General features: G+C 27.9%; 1 protein-coding gene across 15 annotated transcripts in view; it reads left to right on the top strand.

Annotated features, from left to right (window-relative positions):
- The window catches only part of LOC111637674 (FK506-binding protein 15-like), a 66,294-nt gene that overhangs the window by 36,100 nt on the left and 18,149 nt on the right, over nucleotides 1-12,045 (top strand). For 6 of the 15 annotated variants that reach the window (XM_023383229.1, XM_023383233.1, XM_023383231.1 and 3 more), the window contains 4 exons: nucleotides 5,589-5,696; nucleotides 5,819-5,888; nucleotides 5,965-6,321; nucleotides 10,386-10,474. In XM_023383229.1, coding sequence (XP_023238997.1) covers nucleotides 5,589-5,696; nucleotides 5,819-5,888; nucleotides 5,965-6,321; nucleotides 10,386-10,474 — 624 coding nt within the window. The remainder of the gene's footprint in view (nucleotides 1-5,588; nucleotides 5,697-5,818; nucleotides 5,889-5,964; nucleotides 6,322-10,385; nucleotides 10,475-12,045) is intronic. The other 9 variants (XR_002758730.1, XR_002758728.1, XR_002758729.1 and 6 more) reach the window with 2 other exon arrangements.

The following is a 12,045-nucleotide window of genomic DNA, read 5'->3' as shown; positions in this document are numbered from 1 at the left end:
TTCATTTTCATGTAGTAAAGGCTCTATGCCTTCATAAAGGACGTACTTTTCCTTTGTTTATGGGTATTTGGGCAGTTTATTCTCTGTTATATTCTCAAATAAACAATACATACAAGTACAGTACAGTATTTTCTGAAGAAACACTCATAATTATTTTTTTAACCCCATTCCCAATAACCCGGCATTTTCACAAACTCGGCCACTCTTCGGTCCACATTAGGCCGAGTTTTCGAGACTACTGTATTTAATATTTTCTTAAGTACAATAAGAAAAATTATTAATTAATAATAAAACGATTTTATTATTTTTTCTCATAATACGATTTCATTACATTCCGCGATTGTCTTTGGACAATCACGGAATCGAGAAAGGAAGGTTGCCTGTAAAACTGATTTTTGCATTAATGCGTTTTTTTGAATATTGCATGTGAAAATTACTTGAATATTATTTTTCTAAAAATATCATGGAAATAAGATAGGTTGATACAGAAACTATTTATTGCACATGTACTGTATATAAGCTTAAAAAAAAAATAATAATAAATAAGTAAATAAAATAAATTTTATCAAACGATGAGATCAGCGATTAATTGTATCATGTACAATATTTTATACCCCTAAGGAAAATACTGCAGGTCTACAGTAAAATAAATTTCGTTTTCCAGTTTAACTTTAACAGTTAAACTTTGCCACTAATTGCCGTTATGATAAACCATTTTCACTTTCTCTGATAATTTTAACACAATCTTCTAATGACAGCACTTTGCATTTCTTTCATTTTTCGGACATTTTCTAACAAACTGAAATGAATTTCCTTTGTTGCTAGACTAATTTATTAACACCTGCACCTAATTTCAAGGGTGGGAGAAGTGTCCAGGGTGGGTTCGAACAAGAGTTTAGACTAATGCATTATATTAGGAGGGGGAAACGTTGATGGGTTTGAACAATAGTTTAGACCAGATATATTTGCAGAAGTGGTCACTTATTACTGTTGTTGTATGTTGTTTCAGACCAAAAATTGATGCCTGCGGTCGCGTTACACAGATGGTCATTTAATACGGGTAACTTATACAAAGACTCTGTGTATAAACTATTTCGTGCCAGAAATTTTTGCCCATTTGACAGGTACCTGTTGAATTCATGTGGTCGCATAAGCAGTTTTCATTGTATATAATGTATATTTCAGTTTAGCAATGTTAATGAATTTGTGAATATTTGACTAGTCTTCTTAGCATTCAAAATATGATGTAACCCTCTATAAATGTGGTTTAATCATTCTGCAATGGGAAATAAATTAATATACAAGTTAGGCCATTAAGTATACATCTGAAATCATAAGTTTCACATTTATATTTGCTTGGCTGAAGTAAAAATATTGAGGATGATGAAATAAAATTTGAAAAAGAAAAATTATTGTAGAATTATTGAAGATTTATACAAAGTGGAGTGTAGTTACACACAAAAATAAAAACAAATCATAAAAAATAATAGTCTAAATGCTCTATAATTGATCTTCATTAACTACTAAAGTATCCAAAAAAAGAGAAAAAGGAAGTAAAAAATTTTAAAAATCAAGCAAAATATTTATCAAGCATTGTCTATACATTGAACACAAGCATACTCAGCAAAAAAACAAATCCAGTAACCAACACCTTATTAGTTGCTGAGGGAGTTTATTAAAAATGAACGTTTTCAATCTACTCAATAGATCATCATTAGGTTAGAGCAGGGGTGTCCAACCTTTTTGTTTCTCTGGGCCGCATTGGAAGAAGTCAAGGAGTTTTGGGCCACAAGTATATATAATATATACATACTTGTAATTTCCTTAAATATTCGGCCACAAGTATATATAATATATACTTGTGGCCGAATATACAAGTATATTTAAGGATTAACATGTCTAGATTATAATAATAAGTATTAAAACTTTATCACGAAACAGGATATTTAAAAAAATTACTTTTACAGACACTATCAATTTTTACTTACAAATAGATAAATTCATTTATTTGATAAAACGCAAATATTTGGTTTATTTGAGTCTCTGATTAATAAAAAACCAAGAAACACCATTTTAAAGTGCATTTTTATTCAACTAACATATTTATAAATGATATGTAGCCCCAAAAGTAGCCAAAGCTCCAAATGATATTTTTTTACGTTAAACTAAAAAAGTAGCCACATTTGGCTCAATGTAGCCAAATCTTGCTACGCTGGAAGGAATACTAAATAAAGCTGGAGTTGTGAATCAAAGAATTATAGAGCCAAATTCGGAAAAAAAAAAGAGAAAGGACAAAAAATAAAGAAGTGAGAAAGGTTGAAAAATTAAGACTCAATATTTGCCTAACAGAAGAACTATTTAACCTTTCTGACAACTTTTTATCTTTTGTCCTTTCTCTCCTTTCACCAAATTTGGGTCTATAATCCTTTGAGTCACAACTCCAGCTTTATTTAGTAATCCTTTCTCATTCACACATCTTCAAGTACATGAAAATATTTCATTTACACTCAAAACTGAAATATAAATAAAGGTTTATGGCTTTGTGAAACGTCTTTTCTGAGTTTATGCCGTTGAAATAAATAAATAATAATAAAATTAAAACATTTGTTGGTTTTGTTTAAACCTTTATTGGGCCACATTGGAACTTGCCTTGGGCCGCATGCGGGCCGCGGGTTGGACACCCCTGGGTTAGAGCATTCGAAAATGGAACATCACATTCAAAATTCAAAAACTGTTAATATATCAACTAAAAAGAATAAAAACTATACATGATACATAAATGTAAAAATAAATAATATACTACTATAGCTAAACATTAATACAATCCACCATAACCAAATAGAAGTTACTAAGTTTCCTTTAAAGCGATTAATGATCGTATTTCGGTTCACGCGCTACTTGTAAGCTTTTTAATGGCAAACTTCCAAGCTAAGGGAAGACCCTCTGCATCTCTGGCATTAATGCATCTTTCACCAAGTTTGCTCCTGTATATTTCCATTTTTCAGCAGTTTTTGCTAAACTTGGAGAGTGTACTTGTCTGACAACTTCCGCTTCCTCCCAGCCAACCACAGATCCTTGGGCTTGAGCCATTTGGGCCAATATCGTTGTGTTAGATCCTTTTCTAACATCATACTTATGTTCTCTGATCATTATCGTGAGATTTCTCGTTGTAATTCCTATGTAATCCTTTTCTATCCCTAACTATTGGTTTTTGTAGAGGATCTTATAAACTCCTGCTTTATCATCTTTTTTAATATCCCCTTTATCATTTCTTAGAATCTTGTACAAATTTGGAGCTCTTTTCAATACCAATGTAGAATTTTTAAAGCCTGCAATATCCTTTATGACACCTCCTAAATATTTGCTGAATGTAAACTTTGTGTACTTAGTAGGGCTCTGTCTGGAGACTTTTTTACCATGTGACTCAAATTTTCTAACAATACCAGCAATTATGCTTCTCTTATAGCCTAAGGTTTCTGCTATCTGCATAATCCTTTTGATCTCTTTAACTCGGTCAATAACGTTATCGCAGCATAGAAATGCCCTTCTAACCAAGGCACAAAAGGCTGCTAGTTTATAACAGTATGGGTCATAGGACCTTGCCAGGATGTAGAGTGGGTTTTGCATTGGTTTTGTGAATACACTAGTGGATACATGCCCTTTCCTAAAGACAATGTTAATATCTAAGAAATGTATCATTATGGAACTTTTCTGCTCTAGCTTCAGGTTGAGGCCATCTTTGTTCTTGTTGGTTCTTTCTATGAAATTACTAATTTCTTGATTGCTTCTCCATATTATAAAGATATCATCTACATATCTCTTGTAGTTAACAATGTCATTTCTGAAGCTACGCACCACTTTTTCTTCAACTTAGTCTAACCACAAGCTTACATTAATACAAAGTGGAGTGTAGTTACTTGGAACTCCCCTGTTTTGTTTATAAGTTTGGCCTTCAAAAGCAAAAAAGGATTCACATTATACAAGGTAACCATCTCTTTAACATTGTTTCTGTGATGCGCCAATGTTGGGTTTTCTCTAAACAAGAACTCCAGTAGTATTTCCAAACAAGATTCAGTTTTAATGGAGGGGTACAAGCTCTTGTAATCTAATATTGTTTCCACTTCCTCATCCATCAAAGTAATATCTTACAGCTCTTTAATTGCCATTGCAGGATTCTTTGCAACCAATATACTACTTTCCAGTAGAGAGGAGATATATCCATGCAGCCTTTTTTCTAAGAAAAATGTAGGTGCTGTACGTTTTTCCACTATTGGCCTTATTTCCTTGCCCTCTTTATGCATTTTAGCGAAGGCAAATAGTCTAGGGATCCCAAGCTTGGGGTTATGGCATTTCTGATAAAAGTTAAAACCTTCACAAACTTGGTTCCCTCCAGTTTCTTGACTCTTCTATCAATAGATTCAACAATTTTATTGCTGGTCTTAATACATTCCGTCTTTCTGATGTAATCTTCTAAGGCTTTATCATAAGTTTGTTTTTTCATTATAACCATTTTTTTACTTTTATCCACTCTTGCCGCAATTAAATTGTTTGCTTTCAGCCAATGCTTAATGTATAGGATGTCATTGTTTTTACTTCTGCCTTTTTTCCACTTTTCTTGATTTTTTAAAACATTTTTACAATGTACATAATCCTTCTCTATCAGATCTAATCCAACAATTCCTCTTTCGATCTCCTGGATGGAGGTTTCCCAATTCCCTGCATTTTCTGGGACGAAGTTCGGGCCATTGTTCAGAAGTGGTTTACCCTATTCAGTACTTCAATTTGGTCCCAAACAATGTTATAATGTTCCTCCCAATCTTTCTTGGAACCTGCTTGGAACTTCCCTTAGCTTGGAAGTTTGTCATTAAAAAGCTTACAAGTAGTTCATGAACCGAAATACGATCCTTAATCGCTTTAAAGGAAACTTAGTAACTTCTATTTGGTTATGGTGGATTGTATTAATGTATAACGGTTTTTGAATTTTGAACGTAATGTTCCATTTTATGTTGTATTCCATTTTTGAATGTTCTAACCTGATGATGATCTGTTGAGTAGATCAAAACGATTAATAAACTCCTTCAGCAACTAATAAGGTGTTGGTTACTGGAATTGTCTATACAATTGATGTCTTTTTTTTCTTCATAGTCATCTGTAAAAGCTGAAGAATTAAAACAACAATGTTTGCAGGAATTCACTAATTCAGTTTAATTTCTATTTTCACATTAAGAGCTCTGCAACAGAAAACCTAAATTTCCATTTTCCTAACTAACAATAGTCAAAAGTGGAGAATTGGTTTGACATTGTCAGATTCAAGCTGTGTCAAAGTGGCAGTCTTGAAACGTCCTCGGAATAGATCTACATTAAACAAAATCCATGCTATTTGAGACCACATATATTGAGGATCACGTGTATTTCTATGTCATTGAAATGTTTAGTAGCATGTTGTACATCTTTAATTTAGATGTGTAATATAAAATATTATCACATTAACATTTTATAATAAAGAATAATTTCAAAATGAATATAATTTTTATTTACAGATTTTAGATGGTTTTTTATAAGAAACGTTATAATTTTTTTTTTTAAAGCTGAAAACAGCAATGAACAGGTTATATCGTTGTCTCCAAACTGAATTTCATCCAGAAAATTCTTACAGTGGAACACAAATTAGACAAGTAGCTTTAAATACAATTCGGGTAAATAAAGTATTTTTATATATTTTAAAGAATCAATGATTTAGCAACAGATTTTTAAAGCTGAAAGTTATTTTATAATTACTATTTTATGTTAATTCAAAAAAAACTTTATATAATTTAAGGCTGTAACCTTTGAATTAATAGAAGCTAAACAAACAGTTCCTGTTTCAAGAGATGAACCAGATAAAACAGGTTTGATTATTTAATATATAAAAGATTAAAATATTTAAAATGATTGTTCAATATATTAATTTTATATTTATATCAGAGATAAAAAGTAATGAAGAGACAGTTCAGAAGCAAATGCCTGATAATGAAGTTAGTCATTCTGAAAATAACGGTAATCAGATATCATCTGAAACTGAAGCTTCAAAGGAAACTGAAAATGATACTCCAGTTTCAACTGTTCCTATTGAAGACAATTCAAAATTAGAAGATAACATCACTAGTCAAACAAAAATTGATAGTAGTAATGTAGAATCAGTCAGTGAAACTTTAAATCAAAATGATGATTCCTCCAAATTGGACAAAACAGAAGTTGAAGTTGTAAATTCTAATGATGTACTTAAAGAAAATGAAATGGCAGTAAAAGCAGATCAGTTTGAAAATGAAGAAGACAAATCAGGTAAATATATAAGTATTTATACGGAAGAATAAAATAATTTTTATTCTTTATATACCTCAGGCCATTATAAATAGAAACTATTGATTTCTTATATTAACAAAATCAGTTATGTAGTTATTAACTTCATAATATTGCAAATACAAACCACTTCAAGAAAAATCACTCTTCAAAACTTTGTTCTAATAATTTCTATTTGTTTCGTAAATCAGCAGAAAAATATTTCAAGTGTTTTTTATATATTGCTGATTCATATAATTATTAATAAATATAACATGACAAAATATTTTGGTTACGAAAATTCATTATTCATTAGTTTTGTCATATTAGTTTTAATTCCGTTATAGATCATCATCAAAGCATTTCCAAATGAGTAAAACGGCAATGATAAATCGTTTTACTTCAATAATTATCTCCCTTTTGAAACTGCCTTCTCTTGCTAATAATGAGATATTTGTAAATTTGCCTGACTTAAAATTGAGAAAAGGTTGACAAGTAAATGGTTTCAATGAAGTAATAAAGTTGATTTTTTTGAAAGTATGTCTATTATTTTCATTGCAAAAGATAATGAATCACAAGTGAAAGAGTGATTTTGCTGCATGAATATCAAATATAGGTACAGTACCTACAGAATAAGTTACATAAAAATTTATTTATAAAAATGTAATCGTTTTTATAACTATAATAATAAAGAACTTTTTGGATGATATATATCACATGAACATGTATTTATTTATTAAAAATTACTTATCTTAGTGCTTTAATTTGTGTTAATTAGTTTATATTGGCAGTATTTGGATTCACATATTTAAAATACTTTTGATATTGTTATGTAGTTTCATAAAAACATGTTAATAAAAGTAAATAATAACAGAATTTAATAGACCATCTTTAAACATATATTTAAATTATGTATATATGTGTTAATATTGTTAATAGAACAAATGAAACTTTTTGAGATTAAATAACAATGGAGTAGTTTTTACAATAATATAAATATAATAATAATTTATTATATTGTACATTGTTATTCTTCATTCTTAAATATTAGTTTCTATGTGTATATATCAGAATCAAGAGAGCTATTAACAATTTACCTGAAGCCTGATTATCAATTCTTAATTACACTATTTATTCAATTTTAATTTTGTTTTTTATTTAAGAAAAATTTATTATAGCAGATAATCAGTGTTCATAGTTTATAAGTTTTATTATTTTTAAAATTACTTTCAATTTTATACAAGAAAGACTTTTTTCCTAATGCCTTATCAGTGATTAGTCAAAATACTTTTAACATAAATAATAATGGATTCCTAATAGCTTTTAAAATATAAATAACTTAAAATCTGAATATAAAATAAACAAAAACAATTTTTTTTCATTTTACCAGAATTTTTACTGTAAAACTATTTTTAAAAGTATTATTCTAAGTGATAGATTATTTTCTCTAATTTATAATATTGCTTAAAAAAGCAATTGATGGTTTAATAGCTGTTTAAGTAATTTATACATTCACTAAATCTACATTATAATACAGTAGCCCCTCGTTATGTAATGAGGGGAGTGCAATATAACTGAATACTAAAACTTCTGGGCTTATACTAAACAGATTATATATGTTATGGAATCTCTATCCTCTATTCTTTCATCAGCAAGTGTTTCTGATATAAAATAAGCTTAGTTTTTCAATACTGAATTTTATTAGTGGTTATATCATGTTAAATGATGTTTACATAAACATCGATACCACAAATGCTCATTTAGCATTATTATTTCTTTAACAATGACATTTAAAGACAAAATATCAGTTGCAATTTTATTATACAGTACTATATTCCATAATAAATCACTTATTAAAAGTTTGTATAATTTATATTTGTCAATATAAATTATAAATACAGTAATTGAAAATTTAAAAAACAAATATTGAACATATAATAGAACATCAAAACTTTTAAAATTTTTACTGTGTAATTTTATAACATTTAAAACTTTCAAACCAACTCAGGCCACACATCAGAAAAAAGAAAAAAAAAGGAAGTAAATCACAATTATTTATTCATATATGATTATAAATTAACATAGATATACGTATGATCTCTGGAACTGATGTAAATATAATATATCCAAAATATTTGGCCGAATATTAAGTCAGGAAATTGATTCACTTTGATAAAAGTTTATAAAATCTTGATAGATTTTTTTTTCCTTAAAGTATCTTTCAAATCAAAATTACTTTGCAAGTCTATTATCTTCAATTGGAGTTCATCTGGTATATGTTTCTACATTTAGTGAGAAAGGTGCTGTAAAAATCTATATTTCATTTTTTTTGCTAAGGAATAGTATAATAGATATAGATTAGTGGTATATAATTTGCAAAGAAACCAAAAAACTAAATGCAATGACAGAAAACATTTTTAATACTTTACTGTTCTATATGAAGTGTCGCGTGAAGTCAGGTTAAACTACTGGACATATACAAAGTGAGCTTTTAATATTTAGTAAGAGTCAATGTATTTAGTACTGCTCAATGTCAGTATTTAAAATTTTTATTTTATATATATATTTAAATATTTTGTGCAATGCGAACTGCACAAAATACTAATGTGGGCCACAGGTTGCCATCCTTGCCCTAAATCTCTAACTAGACTTTACTGTAGGCAAATATGCAATATGAAAGAAAATCCAGTCATAGAAAAAATAAAAACTGTCATTATTAATTTAATTAATTAATAACAACAACAACTGTCAAAACATTAATAATGCTAGTAGCAGCAATAATGTTTAATGACAAATAATGAACAGTTTGTGACCAGAAAAAAAGATATTAATAACAATTCAACAGGTTATTGATGATGATGATTAAGTAGAACAACAAGCAATTAATAAACAACAGATTTAATTCAATAATTGAAAACAAGTTAAAAATACTTCTTCACCCAACACCTACAATTACTTAACAATTATCTGACAACACTAGGATACTATTACTCAACTCCAGTGAGCTCTCAAAAATTTATACCTTTTTCTTATATTACAGCTGCTGCCTGTGTCATGAACCTACTGTAGACTTTGCATATTCCCTGTTTGCAGCAACTTGAGTTTTGACAATTCTATAATATTAATTTACTGATGTACTAAATTAGTTTTATAATACTAATTGATTTGTTTCAAAGTTACTTCCTCTTTCTGGAAGTTGGAGGTCACACATTCTGTGGCATCCTCCAGGGAGACCTATTGAAGTTGGTAAGATTACTTGTTTTTCTGGTCAAGAATGTGTAACTAAATAAAATCTCCAAAATAAACCTAAAAATATATAAAAAATAAAAGTTTGTTCCTCACACAGTACATTATAACATTTTAATACATCTTGTATATTATAAGAATTTCATTATTTAANTAATGCACTGGACAGACTTTTGTCAATAGCAGATGCACATTCCTCTAATTAGTTCATTAAATTGAGACTTATTGTAAATAAAATTAGAATAATTATATGTAAGATTTTACAATGATTCAATTTTTAATACATATTTAATAGAAAAATATTTTGTCATCTTATTTTAGGAGAACATAAGCTTAGGTAATATAAATTTACATAAGCTTATGTTCTTTAATGATGATTTGTTGTACAGATTTGATAACAAACCCAATCCTTATCTGGACATCATGAAGATATATGAATAAAATCAATTAAATAAAACAATATTTTTTTTACCACTTACTAAAACTACATTTAATATATCTTGTTTCCATATAATTTATATATCATATATTTAGACACCATCACTTGTATTATACCATGTCTACAGAGTTTTATATTAAGTATTACATGGAACTCTCTTGATTTTGTTATGTATTAAAGAACTGTTAACTAATATATAAAAATTTAAATTTGTTGTAATATCACAATAAATCAGTTTTTTCTCATGAAATTTTGTTTTATATATTCATAATTCAAAGTATTAATAAAATAAGTTGTATTGAAAAAAAAAATATATTGTAATTACTTTACATCTCTCTTTTGTAACTACAATTGATCTAGTTTGATTTGATAAACATAACAGGTAAAGAGTCAAGTCCAATAGAGAAAACACAGATAAGTGAAAAAAGTTCAAAGTTAATTGAAGAAGAAAAGAAAAATATAGTAAGCATGGTAAGAAATAATAAAATATAAATGTAGTAAACACGGTAAGAAAAAAATCTAACAGACTTGAGATCTACTTATTCATTTGCATGAATATATTCTTGCATGCTCTGGTGATGGTCAATACTGTATTTCTCTTTTATTATAATAATAATTAAAAGCATAAATCAATTCAGTTGCATTGTAAAATGTAACTGAATCAATTTTTTAGATCGTAGAGATCTGACTAACCAATTACAGTTGCTATATTTAAATGAAGGACTAGATACAAAAAAATTCACATAACCTCACATAATTGTAAGAGACCCTACTTCAAAACTAATGTATTTTTACTAGACTACGAGTATTGAATTTAATCTTAATAGAATTCAAAGATTTTAAAAAGAAATTATATAATTAAATATTTTAAAATTTACCAATAAAAACATTGTTTTGTTATTTGACAGAATTAAACATACATTTTCTAAAATATTTAGAATATTTATTTTAGTAGTCAGAAAGCCATTTGTAATATAGAAACATTAGAATTAAAGAAAATAAGTGTGGAAAATTCTCACTAACTTTATGCCCATTCCATGTTGAAAATGTCCACATACTAAGTACAAAAAAAAGAGGTAATAAATCAAAATACAGTTATTTTTATTATAAACTTTATACTGAATCAAAATTTATATAACTTTCAATAGAAAATTTGCACATTTTACTGGATACAAGTTTTTCTAGTATGACAATATAAACAAAAATAATTTGATAGTTTAATGAATGTAGGAAAATTTTGTTCTGTTAATATTAGTTGTAATAGTTGCATATTTATATTGTTAATTGCTGTCTGCATAAAATAAGGATTTTTTTAATGTTACACAATATCAAAACTATCATTAATTTATACAACAGAACATATACCATCCGTACATTGGAGGTCTTGTGAATATTTAATATAAATTTTAAAAATTTGTTAAATATCTTATTACTATTGTTAGTGATTAATTCAATAATGCACTGTTATAGAAATTGTAAATAAATTTTACTCATAAATATTACTTCATTACAATTTTTCTTATTTTAGAAGCAGTTTGAATTTAAAAAAAAAAAACTGACTCTTAAATTCTCTTCATTCTGGAAATTTTAATACATAGTATGCTCTGACAATAAAATAAATACTTTTGGACCACTTTGTCAAATTATTAAAATTTCAAGACTTTGCAATTAAGTTTTGGGACTACGAATTTAGAGAAGATTACATGGTATAAGGAAAGAAGCTTTCAGTTATAATTGATTGCATGTTAGTATCCCTTCAAATTGGTATGTTGAACACTTGCTATACTATGTTTACACAACAAAAGTTAACTCCAGTCAAGCCTTTAAATCTATTAAACTTTGTCATTTGAAGCTCGAATTAGCTGAACCTGATTAGTATTTTAACACCATCTCAATGGAATTAACTTCTTAAATCGGGTTAGTGAAGTGATATCACATCATTTGCTGCCTTCCAGTGTTAACAACTGAAAGAATGGCAACATTTTTACCTAATCAGATTTCATTCTGTTTGATTGCTATCTTGATTCCTGTTGTCATCATTC

This window comes from Centruroides sculpturatus, unplaced genomic scaffold (genome assembly GCF_000671375.1).
Source record: "Centruroides sculpturatus isolate CEXI.00-Female unplaced genomic scaffold, Cexi_2.0 scaffold697, whole genome shotgun sequence".
Lineage (NCBI taxonomy): Eukaryota > Metazoa > Arthropoda > Arachnida > Scorpiones > Buthidae > Centruroides > Centruroides sculpturatus.
This window is presented reverse-complemented; position numbering and strand designations above follow the sequence as displayed.